This window comes from Sinocyclocheilus anshuiensis, unplaced genomic scaffold (assembly GCF_001515605.1).
Source record: "Sinocyclocheilus anshuiensis isolate Anshui unplaced genomic scaffold, SAMN03320099.WGS_v1.1 scaffold626, whole genome shotgun sequence".
NCBI lineage: Eukaryota > Metazoa > Chordata > Actinopteri > Cypriniformes > Cyprinidae > Sinocyclocheilus > Sinocyclocheilus anshuiensis.
Window position 1 is genome coordinate 476,147 of NW_015544167.1, and position 24,599 is coordinate 500,745.

Genomic DNA, 24,599 nt, shown 5'->3' on the forward strand with positions numbered 1-24,599 from the left:
TGTAAACTTTTTTGTAAAAAGTTCCTCTAAATGTGTTTGTACAGAACCACTTCTGTTTCCTGAGAGAGAGTGTGTAAACAACTAAACACACAAATGGAAATCTAGAATGACCAACTTCATGAGGTTTAAACAATATGTTACCATGGACCACAAAACCAGTAATAAGGGTCAATTTTTCAAAATTTAGATTTATACATCATCCAAAAGCTGAATAAATAAGCTTTCCATTGATGTATGGTTTGTTAGCAAAGGACAATATTTGGCTGAGATGCAACTGTTTGAAAATCTGGAATCTGAGGGTGCAAAAAAAATCAAAATATTGAGAAAGTCGCCTTTAAAGTTGTCCAAATTAAGTTCTTAGCAATGCATATTACTAATCAAACATTAAGTTTTAATATATTTACAGTAGGAAATTTACAAAATATCTTCATGGAACATGATCTTTACTTAATATCCTAATGATTTTTGGCATAAAAGAAAAATAATATATAATTGATATTTATTTTATAACTATAATTTTGACCCATACAATGTATTTTTGGCCATTGCTACAAATATACCCCAGCGCCTTCAGACTGGTTTTGTGCTCCAGAGTCACATACTGTCAGGATTCTGGACTGTTCTGTGTCGTGTTTTGCCCCTGTTTCTGGCCCTGTGTTTCCTTATTTGGTCCTTCCTGTTTCCATTAGGTTCCATGATTATTTCATAATTTGTTTCCAGCTGTGTTTCACGAGTTCGCACTAACATATAATATGATTGAGCAATTAGTAGCATATTTGGCGTGCTGTCCAGAGGGAGGGCTCCGAGCTCGGGATAGAGCCCGAACCCAGAGAACTCCCCAAAAGAAGCTAATGGCATGAGACAGCAGCCGGAGAGAAAATTGTTAGTAGCCCCCCAAAAATATGTGTGCCGTGAAGAAAATGTGGGGTGTGCGAGGAGGCGGCAGGGCGACTGGGAGGGGTCGTGCGGTGCTTGACGGGAGCTGCGGCTCTCCACGTCGGATGGCAACCCCTACCTGCTGCCGAATAAGGCGCACGATGGAAGGCCAGCTGAATGCGTGGCGTGATTTAAAGTGTCAGATGGAGGGCTCTCACTACGACCGAAGGGAGCTGTGGCTCTGCCGCACCAGAAGGGAGATCCCTGTCCGATGCGGAAAAAGCAAATGGGGTTCAAAACGACGGATGGAGGGCTCTCACTGCGACCGAAGGGAGCCGCGGCTCTGCTGCACCGGAAGGGAGAGCCCTGTCCAATGCTGAATAAGCCTTGAAACTCGAAACAACAGATGGAGGGCTCCCGCTGCGACCGAAGGGAGGGCACTGCGGCGGCAGTAGCAAATGAGCAGGGCACTGCGGCGGCAGTATCAAATGAGCAGGGCACTGCGGCGGCAGTATCAAATGAGCAGGGCACTGCGGCGGCAGTATCAAATGAGCAGGGCACTGCGGCGGCAGTATCAAATGAAGCGGGCACTGCTGTGGCTGTATCAAATGAAGCGGGCACTGCAGCGGCAGTATCAAATGAAGTGGGCACTGCTGCGGTAGTATCAAATGAAGCGGGCACAGTATCAAATGAAGCGGGCACTGCAGCGGCAGTATCAAATGAAGCAGGCACTGCAGCGGCAGTATCAAATGAAGCGGGCATTGCTGTGGCAGTATCAAATTAAGCAGGGCATTGCAGCGGCAGCATCAAATTTCATTTAACTGATCAGAATTAGATGGGCTTTCTTTGTGTGAAAATTATTGGTCCTAATATAGCTCTTGAAGGCGTCCGATGACCATCGACCGAGAGCTTGGATCTGCTGCTGTGAGAGGCCTTTTTGAGCTGCTGTAGTTGCTGCCCCGATTCGGAAGGATTGGCTGGAAAGTCTTTCTATGGGTATGCCTGGTTGGACGATGTTTTTGAACATCGTTTAAATAGATGTTTTTGAAACCAAAAACGTGTGACGGGGTGGTTACAGTCATCGACAAAAAGAGGGTCAAGAGGGGATGTAGACTGAGAGCTTCTGAATTGGAGGTAAGAAAAAGGGCCTGATACGGTTGGATTGGTGACGGGAGGTTAAAAATTTAGGCTCGTTTGAGGCCTGCCGCTGCGACCCAAAGCTCGAGAAGGGCCGGGTCTTGTGCGGGACGATGGTGGTGTCGAGCGAGGCGAGTTCGAGACTTTGCTCGATCTATTGGCCGCCTTGGCTAATTTGCAGGGAGAAGAATAGATCATACAAATCAGCTTTGTTTACCCTCCATGAGAATGGTTTGTCTGAATAAATCAGCATTTGCTTCAGGCTTAAATACTATCCATTTTCCGATCGGGGGATATGTTGGCATGGCCGAATGATACGAGGATGTCGGGGAAGAAGTTGGAAGTCTCGCCGGTGAAGGCGAGGTTAAGCCTTGGCGTTGTGGAGAGCGTGTGGCTGGTCGAGCAGAGTGGCGGCCGCGATGAAGCCTGGTGCTCGGCGGTGGTGACTGGCGGAAAAGGAGTGAGCCTATTGCGACGGAGGATACGAAAAATCCCCAGTACAGGTCTCGTCGTAGTACGGAAAAAGTTGAGTCTGTGATATAATGGCCAAAGGAGCAAAACCGAATGCTGGAAAACTGTCGTGGAACAGAGGTAAGTTGGCTGTATATATACGTATTGTGCTTGTTAAGGTGATTAGCTGACGAGCTCCACCTGGGCCAGACTGATTGATTATCTGATCGTGCTCCTCCCGAACCTTGTTAATGAAACATCATTTAGTTAATTATCCTCATTTCCCTGTGTATTTAAGTCCTAGTCTGTTCAGTTTGTGTTTGTCAGGTCTACTCGTTCTCTACGTGTGTTGGCTCAAGTTTCTATTGTGGATTATCTCCTGTGTTTCATGATTAAAGACTGTTAAACGTTTCCTCGTGACTCCAGCGTGTTCCCTCAACAGCGTGACGTGACAGAAGACCTGACCAAGTACAGTTACCTCCGTGTGTTCCCTCTGTTTTTGTTTCTGTTTTTTCCTCAGTGTGTTATTTTTTTCCCGTTGTTTCTATGGATCCCCTCCTTCGCCCCGAATTCCTCTTCCTCCTGCTGGAGCAGGGGGAGCGCTCGCTCAAGGACCATACCAGACTGTTTCTGGCCCTCGCCGAACTTACCAGCTACCCGGATGCTCTGCGCGTTCTATGACGCTAGCCTGAACACCGCATGCAGAGCGCCGTCATCCGAAGATGGTCTTTGAGCGGAATTCGCTGCCTTCGTGGAGTGGACTCTGGCGAGAAACGAATCGCCATCCAGCCCCGTGGATGATCTCGTCAGATCCACTCCAGACCCAGTGCCCAGCCCACCATCTCCCCGCGCATCAGCCCGAGCCCACCGATGACGGAAAGCCAATTCCCGCCGTGATCAGCGAGTCAGCGCAAAGCCGAGCGGCTGAGCAAAGGATCGCTGCGGACGTAGAGCTCAACTCGTCAGACCAGGTGCAAGAGCCGGCGACAATGCCCGCCACGAGGGAGAAAGCCCCTGCACCGCAGCTGAGCTGAGTATGGTGCGGCGAAAGTGCCAAACCGAAGAGGAGAGGGCTCCAGTCCCCGAATCCAGTCCAGAGCGCCCTCCAGTACCAGCTCCTCGTAAGCGTCCTCAAGTGTCCGCTCCTCCTGAGCGCCATCCTTTTCCCGTGTTCAGCCTAGAGGGGGCTTCCGATCCAAAGTTAAGCCCTGAATGCCCGGAGACTCACAAATGCCCGCTCGCCCACCCACTCCTGCCTCCTTCACCGCTGTCGTCTGGCAGCCCCTTTGCTCGCCCTCAGCCCACCATCATTACGGTGCGAGCTCCGCGGGTCTGCCATCCTCCAGCTTCGCCATGGCTGCAGAATACCTCACCTCCGTCTCCAGCCTCCGAGGCCCGAACTCCGCCTCGGCCCGTAGACCCAGCGGCTCCACCCTGGCCCCCCGGATCCTCGGCATCCCCCTGGCTCACTGGCTCTCCGCCTCGGGCTCCTCCGCCACCTGCTCCGCCGCCGTTCGTCGGCCCCCTGGAGTCGGCGGCCATTCCTCCTCCATGGCTCCTCCATCCGTCGGCTCCACCGTGGGACGGCATTATGGCTGTGGCCTGGGTCCAGCTGGGCTCCTCCTGCTCCCTCCTGCTCCTCCTTAGTTCCCACCCATCCCCCCCCGTTGTTCTACGGTGCGAGGACGCACCTTCCTGGAGTGGGGCGATATGTCAGGATTCTGGACTGTTCTGTGTCGTGTTTTGCCCCTGTTTCTAGTCCTGTGTTTCCTTATTTGGTCCTTCCTGTTTCCATTAGGTTCCCTGATTAGTTCATCATTTGTTTCCAGCTGTGTTTAGTTAATTATCCTCATTTCCCTGTGTACTTAAGTCCTAGTCTGTTCAGTTTGTGTTTGTCAGGTCTACTCGTTATCTACTTGTTGTGAATGTCATCCTTGTGCTCTGTGTCTCCTATTTGAATCATTAAAAGACTCTCGTTCTGAGAAATCTCAACGTCTCCTCGTTTCCGTGCATCCAGCTTATTGTGACACATTCTCTTTAACACATATTTTTCCTAAATATATACATATTTACAGAGTGTCTTTTGTATAAATTATCACAATCTGATTATCTCATGTGTTTCGTGATTAAAGACTGTTAAACATTTCCTTGTGACTCCAGCGTGTTCCCTCAACAGCTTGATGTGACACATATAGGGTTTCTTTCGGTGTCTGCTGCAATTAATTAATTTTAAATTAATAATAATAACAAGAAAAAAAATGCCAAAGTGAATAAAATGCCAGTTTTGTTAAGAAATGCATACATTGACAATTTATATTTGTCAAGACTTGGTTCTACAATTTTTGTCTGTTTTGAAGGTTGGCAGATACTTTGGTGATTTTTAAAACATTTCTTTTCCACAGGAGACGAGGAGAAGACAGCTAGCAGACGCTGCAGAGAAGAGACAGAAAGAGGTAATGCTTCAAGAGCACTAACACTGATATCTGACAGCATTACATGCATAAATGGCTATTGAAATACCCTGTTTACAAAATACTGTTGGAGATTTGGGCTTCAGTATCCCATCAGTACTTCTGGATCAGGACAAACTCAGGATTCGAGCGATTATGATGACCCGAGTTGGTGTCAGTGGATTTTATGTCACATTCACCTCTACCAGCACAACAATCACAAATATAAGATCAGATTCATAACATTGATTATCTAACTGGACCCAGTCTCAGCAGCACCACATTGCATCATATTTATTACTATAATCTATAGGTATCACTATTTTGATAAACTCATTCTCTCATGACTTCCTGCTCTACATCTTTTATTCAATTTTTTTCCTTTTTTTTTTTTTCTTCTCTCCAAGTCGGCAAACAACTATTAGGACAACAAAACAATGATCCTCACATTTTGAGATCCTTTTTAAACATCAGTGATTTGTGGAATAGTGATTTTAATTTGCACACGTGGTTGCTGGGCCATTTTACTGTCTTAGAGGTTTAAGGCCAAGCATAGAGGTGCTAAAGCGACACGGTAAGTACACATCCTCATTCTGCTGTGTCCACAGACACTCTGCAGCTGAAACACCACGACAGGCATTTGTGTGATGTCAGAATGAGCTGGATTCTCACTGCTGCTGTAATGTCACAGTGCTGGTAGCCATACAGCTCTTTTTTCTGCTAACGTAATGGTGAACATGATAGTGTTTCGTCATTATCATTTACAGAGTCCCATTACATCTTTAGAGTTTAATAGTATTGAAAAGTATGACTTAGTATTGAAAATCATTATTGTTTTGCAATCATTAGATTTTTTTTAGTAAATTGGCCAGACTCATTATGGCAATGAGAACTTGTTGGGAAAATCTGTTTAGTAAAATATGATTATTTTGATTTATGTCAGGTTTTGTTTTAGTTTTTGCACACTCTGTACTCACATTTCCAGCTTGTCTACTGTGCAGCATGATTCTGCAAGTGAGCACTGATTAATATCACACACTGGACTAGTTGTTAACTAATGTTTGGATTCATTTCTGAAATGTGCTGTTGCTCCCACTGAATATGGGAACATGTATGGTGTGGCAGCTGTATTTTGTCTGAACTGTGTGTAGATCACCTACAGAGGTATCAAAAACCCAGAAGCCTTGGAGAGGAAAAAGAAGAAACAAGAAGAGACAGAGAAACAGACTATGAATTCTGTACCATCTGAAGGTGGCGGGCTAAAGGTACATAAACTATTTACATTTTCCACAAATAGAGGACAAATTGGTGTCCTATTATTATTATTATTATTATTTATTTAATATTTAATATGTAATTAAGATACTTAAGAGTATGTTAAACTACCATCTAGCATGAAAATAGGTTTTTATCAAAAGTCTGTATCAAGTTGTCCCACTTCAGAGGTCATGACCTTTGAATTTATCTTTTTTCTTTTTTTCTTTCTTTTATTATACAAAATGCAGTTATGATTCCATTTTGATGCATGAATCAATAGCACTTCAGAAAAAAAAATACACTACCGTTCAAATATTTTGTGTCAGTTATTTGTTTTAATATTTAAAATCAATATTTTTTTTATTCAGCAGGCATGTATGAAATTAACAAAAGATTTTAAATAAATATGTTTTATTAATCAAAGGAGCCTGAAAAAAAAAACAATTACAGTTTACACAAAAATATTAAGCAGCACATCTATTTTCAACATATAAGATATGGATAATAAGAAGAATATAAAATATAACATATAGATTATAATAAATGTTTATAAAGCACTAAATCAGCATGTTAAAATTATTTCTGAAGGATCATGTGACACTGAAGACTAGTTATAAGTTAAGTTAAGACTATAAGTTTTAATAATATTTCACAATATTACTGTTTTTTAATCAAACAAATGCAGCCTCGGTGAACATAGAAGGCTTATTTCAAAAACACTAAAACATCTTATTTTATTTCGTAAAGTGTTTTATTGGTTTAATTAAAACAGCATATCATAGCTATTAAAAAACTAATAATAATAAACAATCCTACAACCCACCCAACAGAACAGACATTTATATGATATATAATTAGATATAGTTGAATGTAAGTACAGGTAACAAACTTGCAAACCTGCAAACCTCATGTAAAATACATAGAAAATATTTCATATAATATTTGGTTTGACCTTCTGAGCGGGACAACATTTTCTAAAGGTTAAGTTTCTTCTTTCATTGATATTTGATGATAAAGGGGTCATATGATGCGATTTCAATTTTTCCTTTCTCTTTGAAGTCAAACTCATGAAGAGCAGTATGATTATTTTTACATTGCACATGATAAATCCTGAGTGTATTTATTTGTATTATTTTATTATTTTCTCTCTCTTTCTCTACAGTGGCAGGTTGGCTAACACAGGCTGAAGTGAAGATCACTGGTCATTTCCCGCTGACTTGTTCTTTCGGTTCTTCTTTTGAAATGTACACTAGCAAGGGGAGTTTGCATAGAGACTAGAATTTTTGTCAAGCTCCCACACAAAGCTTCTAATCCTCCAGGCCTTCTGATTGGCCAGAGTGCATTCAGGCCACACCCCTTTAAATGCCAAGCTGGGCAAGCCATTGGATTTCTGGGATAGTGCTTTTAGCAATTAATGTTTTTTTCCCACAACTTATTCAGTTTATGTTTATGCATCATTTCACACACGCAGCTTTTGTACCAATGTCCTTTCTATTTTTGACATTGATCAAGAACTGAGTGTCATTTTAATGCACGTTTATACAACTGAAAAGCATGTTTTATATTGGATTTTGGATCATTTAATACATATTTAGCCATTTATATTTATGCATCAGTTACCAGTGTGTTTTGGTTGTAAGCTCATAGTGTTTAGCGATTTGTCAGGACTTGAAGTATAATAATAATGAAGAATATTGAAGGATATTATGTCTGTTAGCACTTTCACTGCCTGTTGATTGTATGACTTGCTGTTCTTATGAACCAAATTGAATGTGCATCACTTTATCTTATCAGACACATTAGTTTCTCACCCTTTCTGAAGGGCTTTGGTTGTCTTAAGTTAAGAAAATCTTAACTTATCACATTAAAACTCAACATCCATGTGTTGGGCCGTGCAGCAGTGACTGTAGCAGACTGAGCTATAGTGAACAGTGTGGAATACACTTTATCTCTAGGAACTCTGAGTGAACTCTACATATTGCCTTTGATGCATTTCTTTTATGTTATGCTCATGAGTTATTACCTCTGCCTACAGCTACTCACTCAATGCTTGTGACAGGGAAACAGATTTGTACCAAATTATCAAGTGAAATATCTTCCCAGGGTTCATTCAGAATGGGTTATTAACATACAGACACTGTATAACAATAATACAATACGTCAGACAAAGTTTTGCAATGTTCATGCTTACCAGTAGAGGGCAGTGGCACACTTTCAGATCAGGAACTGTTTTAGAACCACAATTGCAAGGAGGCATTGCTTAAATAAAGATTGTGTTTGATTGAACAGCCAAGTATTTGTTACTATTTGTTGCAAAACTGAAAAATCTCTTTTGTCTTGTAACTGATGTACTCAAACCTCTTCAGTGCAATACTGTACTGCAAATAACTCACACAGTGCTCACTTTATTACTGGGAAAAGTCCTTAGAGAGTCTGGTACTTGTTAACTAGAAATCAAGCAGTCAATGCAGATTTGTTGGTTGGACATTCTTGCTATGAATGTGCCATTACACCCAATGCCAAAGGTGCTCTATTGGACTGAGATATTGTCTGTGAAGACCACTGGATTACACTGAACTCATGATAAGAGTTTCCTATGCTTGGCTGACTTCAGGAGATCGATTGATGTCCATTCAGACATGTTCTTCTGCCTTGCACTGATGTTGCGATCCAAGTTTTCCAGTCTGGTCATTCTCCTTTGACCTTCTACAGAGCTGCCGCTCACTGAATGCTCCCAGGAGATCAGCAGTTTCTGATATTCAAAGCACCATTCCATGATTATAGTCATTTCCATCACATTTATTCCTATTCTGATGTTTGGCGTGAACAGTGTTGGGGAAAGTTACTTTTAAAACTAATGCATTACAATATTGCATTATTTAGTTACTTTAGGGAAAGTAATGCATTACGTTACTTTTTGTCACCTGGGTTGGGCTTGCTGCTTTATTTTTTTAATAACAAAAAAACCCAAAAGCTATATTTTTGGTAACTGTAAAGGCCCTTTCACACCAGACGTGAAATTATTAAGCCTCAGGCTGAAGAAAGTGCCTCTGCACCTCACTCCCAATTTCTCTCAACACAGGGACAGGAGAGCTGCCAATAAATGGGAAAACAACTTATTTGAGAAAGCAACTCAGATATTTCGGTGTAAACTTAAAAGTAATGAGTTACTTTACTAGTTACTTGAAGAAAGTAATCTGATTATATAACTCAATTTTACATACTAAGAACATAATAATACCCCATAAAAAAAATCATTAATACAGTTAATATAAGAAACACTAAAAAGAAAAGCCACCAGAAGTGAATACTTAAATGAATCCAGCGATTTCATTCTGTATAGACATGATTGAATGTATTAGGTTATTACGCATTTTATATTTAATCAGTTAAACAAAACGAGACTAAAAAGAAAAGAAATGAAAGAAACTGGTATACAAGAAAACAGCCTTGTTTCTGGATTCCGGTTCTTCTGTATCTTTGTTATACACAAACTAGCTGATCTACACTATCATGATTTTTTCTCTTTAAACACTTGTTAGTTCTAAAAGCCAAGTGGAAGTCCATGTGTCCTTGTGGCATCTACAATGGCTTGCCAGTGAGCTGTACTTCAATGTTACATTGAAAGTCATTGTTTTATTCAGAACATTTCTTCTTTACTTCTTGCTTTTGTAGTGGGCCGCCACTACCAGGTAGCTGTCGGGCGCAAGGTCTTTGATGTTGGGAGATTTGCCGGAGATGGGCGAGATCTTGCCTTCTACACGAGATATCTGGAGCATGCGACACGGGTCATGCTTCAGCAGGTAGCTCTCGAACGTCTCCCAGCCTCCGCCAACTCGCACCATCACATGTTTATTATGCAGCATCTAGAGAGACAGAGAAAAAGACAGATAGACATTTATTGTACGTGAATTTTGATTTTGATTTTGATTGATTTTGAGCATCTCTGGTTGGATTGCAACCCTCAGGAGGTGAGATGCATGTAGACAGGCCACAGGCATTTGAACTCTTTGACCCCCTTGAAAACTGACGTTTGTTAGCGCCGCAGGAATGCAAGACTGTATGAATGAATGGGACTGCCTGCTTTGCATCTGGGTTAATGCATAACTGTATGTCACAAATAGGTTGACAAAGTCTGACGTAACATACGTTTTGTGTAATGGAGGCCAGCCAGAATTAGATAACTGCAGGTAAGCATCAAGGCCTGTAGAAGTGATGCTAGGGGATGCACTTCCAAGCACATCCAACTTTGAAGCCAGTTACTGGGCTTAAACCGGAATGTGTAGAACTGATTACAGTGGTGCCGTGACCCGGATGGATATGAGTGTAATAGAGGCCAGCTGGTACAAGATAGCTGTGCAGGTACAGAAAATCTCACTTTCCTGCAGAGGCATGCTATTGGCTGCGGTCTTTAGCGTCCTCGTTAGCACGCCAGACACCCTGGCTATTGCCAGTTCAAACCCCCTCAGAGTGAACCAAGTGAGCCAAGAGGAAACGATTACATATGCAAGTACATGAACTGTGCATAGTCTTTTACTAGGCTTAAGTAAGACATCTGTGTCTGCAAAGCATTTGTGTCTGCAAAGAGTGTTTCAGGCCTAATTCTGGCATTCGTGAAAGCACATTTGGCAACAAAAAAAAAAAGCCTCTGCCATCAAACTCCTTTAACAGCTCCAGCACCATAATCACACCCTTTTATTAGCTATCTGTCACCTGTGGTTCCCACTGTGGAGCTCCCTCTATGCAGAGAGCTGTGCGAGTCACTGAGAAGAGAGGCTATATTTTCTGTAAAGTATTTTTTCATGTGCCTACATTCCCCAGAGGTCTAAATTCAGGAGTCCACTGCCTTATCACAACATCTATTATTACCTCAGATTATCCAATCAAGATGGTTTCTACACCGAAAGAATTATTCACATTTATACAGGAAATAAGCCTTTTTTTTTTAAGTTGCTCTAAGCAATTATTTTGTTTATGTTTTACTAATCTCAGATGGTGTATTCATGGACCACCATAGTCTGTTCACTGACCATCTGATGCATACTGGACAAAATGGCAAGATTTGACTGAAAACCAGAATGTCCAGTTAGGGGTGTGTGATATTTATTGTCCAGATACAATATACAATAAACAATCGCCATTTATTGTCTCATATAAGTCAAGGTATGAAAGTAAAAAATATCCCTATATGTTTTTTTTATATATATATATAGATATATATATATATATATATATATATATATATATATATATTTATAAGATATTATATACTTAAGTAATATCACACAAGCAAGAGTGACGTTTTCCTAAATATTAGCGCATGAGCGTTGGCTCTCATTTGTCTTCCCATTTTTGTTTATTAACTATTACATGCCATAGCTGGCAGGGGTGTGACGAGATCTCGTGGCACGAGATCTCGCGAGATCCGATGTGTCTCTCGAGATCTGACTGGTCTCGCGAGAACGATACGATATCCCCTTTGTTGGCCAAAAAATCTTGTTTGCTTAATTTTCAATAATTAAAAGATAAATGATATATAAATATTTTTCCCTATATATTTCATCATTGAGGATTTCTTTAAAAAAGTCTAAAAATCTCGTCTCGTTCTCGTGAACCCAGTCTCGTGTCTCGTCTCGTCTCGTCTCGTGGGATAAGTGTCTCGTCACACCCCTAATAGCTGGCCATCGTGATGGGGCCCCTTGCTTAATGCAGAATAAAACAGACTTTTAGCAGCTGTTAAATGGTTCTTTTATGGCATCTCCATGAAAACCTAAGAGTGTAGTATGAAGCTTAGTATTAAATACCTTACTAACCCATAGTCACATTGAGATGCGTGTGTGTATGAGGAAATTTGAGGATGAGACCTATTTTGCTTTCAATTTAAATGGGAAAAAAAACTTAAAACAACTAATAAATTATATTTGCATGAAGAAAATATGTATGCATATGCATATTTACTATTAATCAATATTCAATACCCCATTCTCAGTAGCATACTGTAATGTAAAAAAAAATAATAATAATCGCCCTAAAATAGGATTAATTTTCCTTATACAAAATATTTTGAGGTGAAATATGAGCCTGACATTTCTTAGTGAGTTTAATGTTGAATCTTCGGTTTGGATTCAACCCCCCCCCCCATCACATAATAATAGTTAATCATAGTCCCAATAAAAATTTGCACTGGAGTAATTCTACTGTGATTCATCCCTCTATTAAAGCCTCCGTCTCTACGGCCTTGAACACACATGCTGCTAAACAGTCTTTCATAAAGGGTGAGAAATGACTAAATGTCAATGTGATAACACACTGAAACCTTCTCCTGTGGGATAAAGAGCTGAACAAGCCGTAGCCTCCAGACACACGCTCAAAAACAGATCTGTGAGGACAGGAAAAATGAATGAACAATAAACAACAACAGAAAAATCTCATACTGTGAGCTGCAGCTCATATTAACCCTTCAGGGGAGTGATATTAAAGTTTCATAAGGCTCTTAGCAGGCTGACAGAGGGACATTCACAGGTCAGCCTCTCCAGATGGGCGTTTCTGTGGCCCTCAGGCATAGAGCCACAAATATATTAGCAATCAGACTCTACAAGTCACCACAGGACCCCTATATAAACACACCGCAGACACACTTATAAAGCAGCTCAGGTCTGTGATGTTGAAGGTTATCACAAAAAAGTCCCTTAATAGGGAACACACACACACAATCAATTTCTTTCAGGAGCACCAAAGTTCAACAGGTTAAACGACACACACTGAAGCATGCAGTGTATTTAAATGAGAACTGGATGAAAACACGGCTTTCTCTATAGTAAACCATCTGGGGAATCTGATGGGTATTTCGACAGGAAGGTCTTTCAAAGACATACACAAAAGGAATGTGTCCTTGAGACAAATTCATTCGCTTATTTCAGAGAGAAAGCAGATTTGCTTAACCTGGCCTTGGTTGCTGGGCAACACGTTTTAAGGCAGTTGGAGTCGTTCTGTCAAAAAATATGCTAAGAAAAGGATTTTAGCAATTTAAGTCATGAGATGGATAGAGAGGAAAAACAGGACCTCTGTGTTTATTTAAATAAACATTTTGTAACCAATTACATGTAAACGCATGTACCATGGTTTAATAATGGTATCGTTGATACACTACGGCTGTGATTCTCAACTGGTTTGCCTTCAAGGCCCAGATTTTACACCTAAAGAGGCAACCAAACAGTGCCAAAATTATCTTTCGAAAGTCAACAAAAATGTCTTTTAAACCAAACATTATTTATTAATATTACCCAGAACTGCTTGAACAGCAGAAGCGTGACTGAGTTTGAGTGTTTGGTCTGTTGAATATCAATGTCTCTTGAATTTTTCATCCTCTCAGCAGGCAATAATACACAAAACATATTGCGGTTGGCACACCCTGTATTTAATGTGGTCTGATATATTTACTTTGTGTAGTTTTGTTCATTGTTTTTTGAGAATGAGGGTGTCATGTAACTTGCCCATGTTGACATCTGACTAATTTGATTTAAAAAGATAAGTCCATTTAATTTTCTCTCCTGAATGTTAAATTGCACGGTTTGTTGGTATACCGCGTTTAGTTTTTTTGTAAGGAGTTTTTTGAATGTGACGTGCAGTGTGGTGCAGAAACAGTGAAATGTGTTAGTTTCCCTCTATAGGGGGCAGCAGTGATGCAGCATGCTTCATTTCTCAGCGAGAGAGCAATTAAAACCAGCACTGACTAATGGGATTCTCCACAGGCGACTGAATTAATATCAGCTGCAGTGGTTTAACATGATGAATCGCTGCAGTCAGTGTTTTAAATGAAAGCCAAGCTCTGACATCTAAACTTGAAAAAAAAAAAGGAAATTATATTTATTGTGTAATTATGAGGCCTAGGCCGCTAAAGTTGATTGAATCAAATTACTGAGTTCATGGAGAGAGAGCAAAATAGAGATCATATTTAATTTGTCTGCTATGAATGTCTAACGGTGGACATAAATGCATAACAGGACAATTCTGTCATTTTGTCATTTCAAATGTCATCTCAAATCAACATTAAAAATGTAAACATTTTAAACATTTTTTTTAAATAAAATTTCAAGCTCCAAACATCCTGAGATTCAAGTTTCATTACAAGCAAGCTCTTAACTCCCACTGGCATATCCTTGGTAACCAAGAAAAAAAATAAATTTAGATGTTTATTATATATATGTTTATTGTCATTTTCTTAGTAATAATAATAATAATAATAATAAAATTGATAAGCTTCATTTTCTAATTTTTAAAATGAAAGTCTGGGACAAGGGTAAAAACATTTGAATATTTACACTTTTTAAAGGTGACTGTTATAGTGTCACACAAATCCACTTAACTTAATGTACTTACTATTGTCAGACTCTGTTCCATGTTTTGTGTGTGTCCTGCTCCCCGTTTTGTGTGTGTCCTGCTCCCCATGTGCCTTCCCATGCCCTTATTTGGTTAGTTTCCTGTTCCTGTCCTGATTAGTTTATTTGTCCCAGGTGTTTCCCTTGATGTTTCATTGCTCCCAGGTGTGTCTCGTCATCCCCTCCTCCTGTGTGTATAAAAAGTGTTCCCAGTCCCAAGTTCTCTGTCCGCTGTTAAACGTCTTCCTGAGTTCGTCTCCCTTGGTTACTGAAAATAAAGTCTTGGTAAAAGTATTCTCCAGCGTCTCCTCGTTCCTCGTGTGTGTGCATCGTGACAACTATAGGGTTAAGATTAGTTTACAGGTTTGGTTTATGGTTAGTTGCTTGCAATCATTTATTATACTGTTATTACTATTGTAAGTACATGTAACATGTATGCTACTGAGAATGAAAATTTCACATTAAAATAAGTGTTACCATTTTAATTTGAATGAAAAACTATTAAAGGAATAGTTCACCCAAAAAAAAAAATAATTTGCTGAAAATGTACTCACTAATTTACTCAGGCCATCCAAGATGTAGATGTGTTTGTTTCGTCATCAGATTTGGCGAAATGTAGCATTACATTATTTGTTTACCAATGGATCCTCTGCAGTGAATGGGTGCCGTCAGAATGAGAGTCCAAACAGCTGATAAAAACATCACAATAATCCACAAGTAATCCACACCACTCCAGTCCATCAGTTAATGTCTTGAAAAGCTGCATGTTTGTAAGAAACAAATCCGTCATTAAGATGTTTTTAACTTCAAACAGTTGCTTTCAGTTAAAATATAAAAGTCCTCTATCCATAATATTGCTTTCCCCAGTGAAAAAGTGGTCTGGTCTGAATCAGGAGAGAAATATACAAAGATCAAACACAGTTTACAAGCCAAAACAGCTCTAAACAAATATGTAGGTGGATTTTGATGTGAGAGGCCAGAAGTGATGGTTTAAAACAGCTTTTCACTTTTAAAACAGCTATTCACTTAACTTCAAAGATATTAATTGATCAACTGGAGTAGTGTTGTGGATTATTGTGATGATTTTACCAGCTGTTTGGACTCTCATTCTGACGGCTCCCATTCACTTCATTGGTAAGCAAGGGACGTAATGCTATTTTTTTTTTTCAAATATGTTCAGATGAAGAAATGAACTCATCTACAGTACATCTAAGATGGGTTGAGGGTGAGTATATACAGCAAATTTAAAATTGAGTAAACTATTCCTTTAATGCAACTTTTCAGACCGACACGAACATTCACATGCCGTCAATGCAGTAGGTTTTTTTTTTCAAGTTGGTCTAGTTAACATACAGCAATTGGTTTAGTGTGGGAATTGTTTTCTTTACATAGAGTGTTGTGATTTTTCCATTAATTTTCCTTCTGTAGTGCTTTTTTGTCTCTAGTTAAGCTTGCTTACTGAAGACACCAGCACACCGTTATCCAAAAACATATTGAGGTCAGCTGTTATAATAGATATTAGAATTAAATTTTAATTTCTATCTTAAAAAAAAAATAAATCCAAAACTCTTAAAATTGTGGCATCAACATTTCACTAAGCATTTACCAGCCAACTAGATGTTTCTAAGACTTGGCCACAATTCCAGTCTTCATCTCTTATTTATTGAGTGCGAACACTCATTAAACACTCTTTCTAATGAGCTATGAATGATGGGAGTGATGTCATCACTCATGAGAGCAGTCATCAGTGTATTACTGCACAGCTCAGGGTAATAAAACACAACCGAGCACACAGATAACTCAGATCTAAAGCATCTTTTAGTCGTGTGTTGCCAAGTAACAGGTTTCCATGGTGACCAGGCCCATCTCACTAATCAGTCTTTGTCAGTTAGTGTAGTCTGTGCTGTTATGGGATGCCATAATGCCATTTAACAGAATAATGAAAGTGATCACACAGCAGGTAATGAATTTTCACCTGCCTATCTAGAAATAATGTTAAGGGATCCTAGGTGCTTCCTGACACAAAGTAAGCAGCATTGTGGTTCTTCTCACGTCTTCTTTTGGCAAAATTATAAGGCAGCACTGCATTTTACTTTATTGGAATCACTTGTTAGGGATGCTGTTTTTGTGGTGTGCAGATTTGTTGCCTATGAAGAATGTTTCAGATGAGTCACGAAGTTTCCATTTAAAGGATGTTGCATTACAAATTACTGTAGGACTGTGTCAGCACTATAAAATTCATTCTTTGGCCAAATTTGACATTGTTGCATATACTGTGTCCATTAAGGTGACACATCCACAAAAACAACTATAAGCAATATCTTTTTTTTCTCCATTGCAGATGAAGGTTTATTAAACAGCCCAGTGTCGTGAAAAAAACTTTTTTTCCTGTGGGTACAGTTACAAAATGATATTGTGTTGCTTGTAGTTTCATGGCAGTTTAAAAGAAAAAAACAAAAAAAATCCAGTGACTGGTGCTAAATATTGTGTTCAGTTTTGTCCAAAACAGTCATAGAGTTAAACACAGTTTTATTACACTGGTTGTTGTATGTATCATGGTAGATGGAAATTAAATGTCCGGTAAGTGGCACTAAAAGGTTAACGCTCTATTGCATTTGAAATTAGTTTACCACCTACACTAAACTCTACCTTAAACCTAACCGATAGTGCGAGAAAAGCAAACATGAGATAAAAAAAGATATGAAATGCACAGTATGTAGAGGAAATGTATGGATATGAAATGTATGTAGAGGAACCTTTTTTCAGACATGAAAGCAGAGTTATGTATTTCCAATTAGCCTGATATGTAAATATGGCATCTAGCCTGACTACGGTTTGTTATGTGTTTTATACTTACTCTGATGAAAAGCATTTTCTCTCCAACACGGTAACGGCCCTGTGATTGTCGCTCTATGCAGAACTTATTTGGGCACTTACAGGGTGGATCTTCAGAAATGTGCTTCACCTGGAACGCATTGCATGTAAAATGACAGAAATCGTTAAATTCTCATTATAGAGCAAATAAACATCTGTCAGTCTAAAAGTTACTGTGTTACAGATGACAAGAGTGAAATGTGAGAAAGGAAATGTTTCTCACAGCCTCATCCAGTAGCTTGCCGGTGCTTTTTTTGCTGGAGTTGGTCTTGTTGAATGGAGAGACGGATGGAGAAGCAGATGGAGATTGGGAATTGGAAGTGGGAGGTACGGGTGAGAGCGGAGGTTCAGGTGTCTTCTCTTCCTGTTCGATCTCTTTCTCCAGCTTTATAAGTCCAGGTGGCTCGACTTTATATCTGACACAACAGTGACCATTCACACTTTACATTGTGTTTATATGTACAACAAAATGCTGATTTAAAATAAACAAATAAAAATGTCTCACTATTAAAACAGACCTATGTAGGACTATGTATGGACAATACTTAACAGATAACAGAATACTTCCTGATTGTAACATTGAAACAAGCCATTTTCTGTGAAGCTGCTTTACAACAATATATATTGTGAAAAGAACTATATATTGTACATAAACTTGACTAAAATTTACCTGGATGCTATTCTTCCCAGCTCCAGCAGACATAGACAAACCTCTCTTGGCTGTTTGTGTAAAACTAGATGAACATAAATGCAAAAAACCATTAGACAAAACACAGCTACTGTATCAATCGAAGAACTACAGAAAAACATCAGTGTGGTTGAATGATGAACCCAAGAGACCGCAAAATGACACAGAGATGATGAAAGAGTAATTCACTGACAGCTAATGTTCTCAGCAAACAGTGACTGAACAACACATGCTTTTCATATGGCATTGTGGAGCATACAAACTACATTTCCCATGATCCAGTGGAGCCCTGTTGGAAAAACCAGCATATGCAGGTTAGGTATGGTTAGGTTTGAGCTGGTTTAAGCTGGTCCTGAGCAGGAGCTAGTTGCTCAACCAGCTTAGGACCAGCACACTGTATGATCAGCTCATAACCAGTTAAGGACGAGCTTAAACCAGCTGCCATGCTTCAAAACATACCTAACCTGCATATGCTGTTTTGGGGTTTCTTTCAACAGGTAGTTGAGTGATGGCAACACAACACAACATGCATGAAATCTAGCATCTCCACATCAAACCTCAGAACATCCCACCTGAGCATAATGCATCCATGTGTTCATTTAGCTATTTCTAAAGAGGGAAAAGGAAGAAAAATGAATAAAGATTCTCTTTCAAATGTGATTATTTTTCTTTACAGTTAAAATTTGGTTAAATAACCCATCTTTTAACACCCTTTACACACCATACAGACGTGCTAATTTGATGATTAACCAGTTTTTTTTGGTGTGTAGAACAGATTTACAGCACAGCACAACACACCACACGCTTGATGAATCTCTTCTTGCACTGGTTTGCATTTCAAATCTCATGGGCGTCCAAGCAGATTTTTCTGAATATTCAAATGAAAGTGATGTTAGGGCAGCTTTTCTGGCTTGAGTTTCTCACAGATACGTCTACATACAACACATTTCACCACAACTAAAAACACACTCACATGCACTTTCTATTGTGTGTAACTCCAGAGGGAGAGAAACGATTCTTTCTGCATTCAGAAAACTCCCTGCTGTACTCCCTACCCGATCTCATCTTTCTCTCTCGTTCTTTCGGTTGTTTCAGCAGACTTGTTATTCTCTCCAGCTATCTTGGACATGTGTTGAAAGCACAGCATAAAGAAGCAGAAGCTGCGCAACAATCTACCTGGAGCTTTCGCCGTTTGTATTCCTGATTCTGACACATGACAGAGAGATGTCTGGTCCTCATACACATCATACAGCTGTTTACAGCTTTACACAGGAGAAGAAGACTTACTCTCACCATCATAGTTAGTGTCTAGAATACCATAATTCTGAGAAATGCAGGGAAAGAAAAATTTATATAATTTAAATATTATTTTATATTTATATAAAATTTTATTTAAAAAAAATGTATTTGTTCCAGCCAGAGACACACTTTTCCATTTGTAACTGACCCTTTCCAATTTCAGTCAATCATCCTCTCAAGTTTCAATATATTTCTGCATAATGGAGTTTTATGTACAGCAAAACAAACTAATCGTCATCCAAACATATTAGAAGCATTAGAAGTCATGTGACTTTCCATAGATATCCTTCAAATGAATTTGTGTTTTTGGCCAAATGGAATTTTAGAAAATTTAAAAACTCACTTTTCACACTCTTACTTATTTAATATGTCTATGAACAATGTCTACCTTGCTTTTGTTCTTCATTTTTGTCTAACAAATTTTTATTCTTTCCACTATAATATCAATATCAATAATACTATAATATAAATTCCACATTTCTGATCTCAAACATTTTAAACAATTTGAAAATAAAATGGCAGACAATGTCAAAGCATCATTTTGTGAATCTGTAATGCAAACAATTAAATATTTTTTACACTTTTTGCATAATTTATAAAAAAAAACTACAAAAACTTTTTTTCTTTTCATGTCTCATATTTCAGCCTATGCATGCTTGTCACCTTCCATGTTGATTTGTTACTATCAGAGTGCACTAACTTTTAATAACACTTTATTAGAGAAAAATGGGAAAAAAAAAATTTCAGAAAAAAAATATTTTTACCATTTCATGAGCACACATTTTACTAAGGATGTGAATCTTTGGGTAGACAGCAAATGTATTCAATTCATTATATTAATGCAATCCTTTATGCATTAATAGGATTATGTAAATAATCACACTATGTCTCCAATAATTTGAACATACGAGTAATTTAATGTTTAAACATTTTTTTTTAGCAAAGTTTTTAGCATTTTAAATCAATTATTGATCAAAACAAGCAATTCACGATACAAAAATCCATGTTTCAAGATCAATGAATATGCATCGGCACGATTTGTAATCAAATTCACTGAGAAAACAAGTGAATGAATTACATTCACCTAAAAATCACATCTGTTCAAATCCACATGAATTGTAGCATAATCCACCTTTTCGAGCTGATTTGGATGCAGTCTCTCCTAAAGGGCCTAAATTAATTTAATTTTAAATTATAAAATCTGTTGTTTTTGTATCTGATGATTGGTGCAGGTCCAAAACGCTCTCTCTCACTGCATTTACTCTAAAAATACAGAACTGCAGTTGTTGCGATAAATCAGGATTTAAGTCCTCTCACTGAGCAACGGATGATTTCATGTGAGTAAAAGACAACAACTGTATACTCATAACTCTTTGTTGCTGTGTCAGAGCTGGATTTGTTTAAAAGACTCACCAAGCCCATCTGACTCAAACAGACAGGTGTCGTCCACGCCCACCTCTCGACACCATGACAGGAAGTTGGCTGTGTTGTCCCTGGCGAAAAAGGAACCGGACGCGGCACTGGCTCGGCAGGGAATCCTGCGGCTGGGGATCGACTGAAAGAGAGAATTTGCTTTTGTTACTCAGTGCCACTGTAGAGACATTTGCATTTAAAATGTCTCATATGCAAGAGGAATGTCTCTGAAGAGAAGGGTGGCGAAGTCTAAACACTCCAAACATACTAAGGCCAGAAACATAAATGGATAGTTCACCCAAAATTCTAATTCTGTCATCCTTTACTCACCCTCATGTCGTTCCAATACTGTTCGACTTCTGTTCATCTGTTTACAAATGACACAAGCATGTTTGAACGTTCCATTTTTACCATATTTGACAAGCTCTATGTATGTGTTGATCAACGTTTATATGTGAATAAAAGCATTAATGAAATCCATTTATCATATAAAGTGAGTATTTATCTATAGAACACTTGGATTAAACAGCTTTGTTCACACTTTTTGAAGTGTCCAAACTGTGGTTGTGTGGACTTTCAATGAATGGGCATAAATGATGAGCGAATATTACAAATCTTTATTCGTGTTCCAAAGATGAACAGAAGTCTTATGGGTTTGGAACGGCATGAGGGTGAGTAAGTCATGATAAAATATTTGGGTGAACTAAACATTTAATGCAAGTATGCGAATGCAGCTAGGTCAGCGCACATACTTGCAATTGGTTATGAACTGAGTTCCAACACATTCTGCAATGCAATGATACATGAAGTCAATCTTGCATTGCAAGAAGCCAACCAAATGCAAATGTCAAGCGCTGGCGTAATCGGAGGGGTTACATTGGTGCCGTGACCCGGACGGGAGTGAGGGTTAGGGGCGTGAGTGTAACGGAGGCCAGCTGTGTGGGTAAAATTCACTCCCCTGATCTCAAGGCGCATCTGTTTCCCATGCCGGAAATGCTGGTTAGGATCCCGCTCGAGTGAGGCGAGTAAAACCAGAGGGGTTACACTCGCATCTGTGTTTGTATAAAGTATTTCTGGCCTAACTCATCTAACCTTTCCAAAATGTAGTTAGCTGCCTTGCTATCCAGTATCAACACAGGCAGCCACTTTCTAAGCTATACTAATTCAAATGTAACCTGTTATAAGGCATTACTATGTACTTTATAAGTGCTAATAAACAACCAATACACTAGTAATATGCATGCTAATAAGCAGCTAGTTAATAGTGAGAATTGGTCCCTAAACTATTTCTTCAAAATGCTGTCTAGGCAGCTCGCTAGGTCTTGAAGCAGAGCTCGAGTCTTGCTTAGCATTGTTCACATGTGAAGACAAAACCACACGGTTGAGGGGTAAAGGGGACTTTTTGGTTGAACCTGACCAAATAAATCAGGACAGAATGTTACTGGCCATGGATTTGGGGGTTTTAGAGAAGTTTTAGAAATCCCCTTCCCCATCTCTCCCCCTCCGTTTCCTTTCTCACTCAGTTTTCCCTACAATTCAGTACAGTTTTCCTTTCCCACCACAGTTTCTCTTCATGCTTTAGCTGGAAGACGTGACCACTAACCTTAAAGAAGTATGTGATCTCTTGTTTTCTGTCAGTCTCTCTCTTACTCTCCGTCTCACTCCTTCCCCCAGCAAGGGTCCGGATCGCTTTCCAAGCTTTCATTATTGCATACGCTTTCACAAACACAATCCCCCTTTCTCTAATCAATAATCAATAAGGATGAGCATGACAGATAAATGCATGCATTAGGAGCTGGTGGTGGTCAAATAACACATGAATCTCAGTGGGAGATTTACCCAGGAGATTTTTCATATAGGACACTGGGAAAGGTTAGATGAGGTCATGCTGGAAGAACGTAGTAGTTGCTGGAATAGATTGTTTTTTCTCGCTTTTTCCAGAATATTCTCAAGCTTCCTCGATGACCAGTTATCAAAGTATTAGTTCCTCTTGTGAAGTAAGGTTTGATCACCAGAATGACAAAAAGAACTACAACAAAAACAAAAGCAGCTATTATAATATAAAAGCCTTTCTAGATATGTGTTCCATTTTTGAAAATTTAGACTTAAGCTAATGCTAAAAAGCTAATATTTAAATCTAACATAACACCAGAAATTACCCCAGTTAATTTCTTATAATGGTTATAACAGTTATTCTGTTGCTGAAAAACAGATGAGTTGCCCATCAAATTGTGGGATCCAAATTGAATTGTGAGAAGATTCCCAGCCTTTAAGAGATACTTTACACAAAAATTAACATTCTCACCATTTAATCACCCTCATGCCATCCCAGATGTGTATGACTTTCTTCCTTCAGAAAAACAAAAACAACTATTTTTAGAAGAAAAAAAACAACAACATCCATTTGTGTCAATGGGTGCCCAAATGTTGATGGTCCAAAAAGCACATACAGCCATCATGACAGTAATCCATACAACTCCCAAAAAACCTTTTTAACTATAAACCATCACTTCTGATCGACTGTTGTACACACGTTCAGGAGAAGGCTGAGTTTATGTTAAGGGCATTGTGAGCTTCACAACACGCTTAAATGCTTATTTGTCTTCAGAAGACATTGATTCATCCACTGTGGTTGTTTGGATTACTGTTATGATGGCTGTGCACTGTTTGGAGTGTCAACATTTGGGCGCCCGTTCACTTGCATTGTATATGGACTGATATGATTGTTTTTTTTTTTATTATCTTTTTTTTTTAATCCTTGTGTTCATCTGAAGAAAGAGCGCCATATACATCTGGGATGGCAAAAGGGTTAATGAATAATGACAGAATTTTATTTTTTTTAGTGGACTATCCCTTTAATACACACACACACAAACCCTCTGTCTTCCTCTCAGAGGTTAGTGGATGTGTTTGATCTTGCGTCTCTGTAGCCTCAGGACTGTGTGATCAATGAACAGCTGAACTCTCTCACTCTTTCTATCCCTGAGGAGTAACAACCTCAAATATTCCTCACATCTGTGCTGTTTTCACACATACACATATAGTGATCAGCCAAACCAGCATGCAGCAGCACTCTGACGCCTTTATACATATGAAAACAGTGGCAACCTTTATTATCTTACAGTATAACCATAACTCCACTGTAATGCTAATAATCATATATTCTTTGCTTTATACAGATAATACAAATTAACCTAAAAAGGGCTTTTCACACTGTAAACTTTGAACCCAGTGTCAGCTAAACCCTTGGGTTTGTTAACCTCAAATAACATTCTTATTTGCATATTTATTAAGTCAATAACTTTGATTAGGTTACAACAGCCTAATTTACATAACTAAAAAGAGTAATAACAGTAATATTTAACCCACTACTTATTTAACTATACAAAAGACGCAGTATGGGGCCTTTCTGGGGAATAACTAAAAAGACTTAAGTTAATCTTTTTTTTTTGTTCGTTTTTTTTTCACATAGGTTCATTAAAATGAACAGTCAACAGTGTTGGGGGTAACGCATTACAAGTTATGTAATCAGATTACTTTTTTTCAAGTAATTAGTAAAGTTAAGCATTACTTTTTTAATTTACAAGAAAATATCTGAGTTACTTTTTCAAAAAAGTAACGCCAGTTACTTTGTTTTCCCATGTATTGACTGACAAGTCTCCTGTCCCCATATTGGGAGAAATCAGAAGTACAGAGGCGTTGTGTGCGCTGTGTGAACATGATGTTACTGTAGTTCTAGACTAAATGTGAATGTGCATTAATTCATCCCACTCACAA

The 24,599-nt window shown here is 39.0% G+C and overlaps 2 protein-coding genes across 3 annotated transcripts in view; one reads left to right on the top strand and one right to left on the bottom strand.

The window, feature by feature from the left end:
- LOC107695939 (small VCP/p97-interacting protein) overlaps positions 1-8,463 on the top strand; it is a 9,377-nt gene extending 914 nt beyond the window's left edge. For both annotated transcript variants that reach the window (XM_016496052.1, XM_016496051.1), the window contains exons 3-5: positions 4,866-4,916; positions 6,065-6,178; positions 7,333-8,463. In XM_016496052.1, the coding sequence (XP_016351538.1) occupies positions 4,866-4,916; positions 6,065-6,178; positions 7,333-7,347 (180 nt within the window). In that variant the 3' untranslated portion in view covers positions 7,348-8,463. The remainder of the gene's footprint in view (positions 1-4,865; positions 4,917-6,064; positions 6,179-7,332) is intronic.
- A 785-nt stretch (positions 8,464-9,248) lies between these two features.
- The window catches only part of LOC107695940 (growth arrest-specific protein 2), a 34,880-nt gene continuing 19,529 nt past the window's right edge, over positions 9,249-24,599 (bottom strand). Inside the window, exons 4-8 of the mRNA XM_016496053.1 lie at positions 20,823-20,964; positions 18,093-18,156; positions 17,646-17,838; positions 17,406-17,513; positions 9,249-10,036 (exon numbers count right to left, since the gene is read on the bottom strand). Coding sequence (XP_016351539.1) covers positions 9,827-10,036; positions 17,406-17,513; positions 17,646-17,838; positions 18,093-18,156; positions 20,823-20,964 — 717 coding nt within the window. The 3' untranslated portion in view covers positions 9,249-9,826. The remainder of the gene's footprint in view (positions 10,037-17,405; positions 17,514-17,645; positions 17,839-18,092; positions 18,157-20,822; positions 20,965-24,599) is intronic.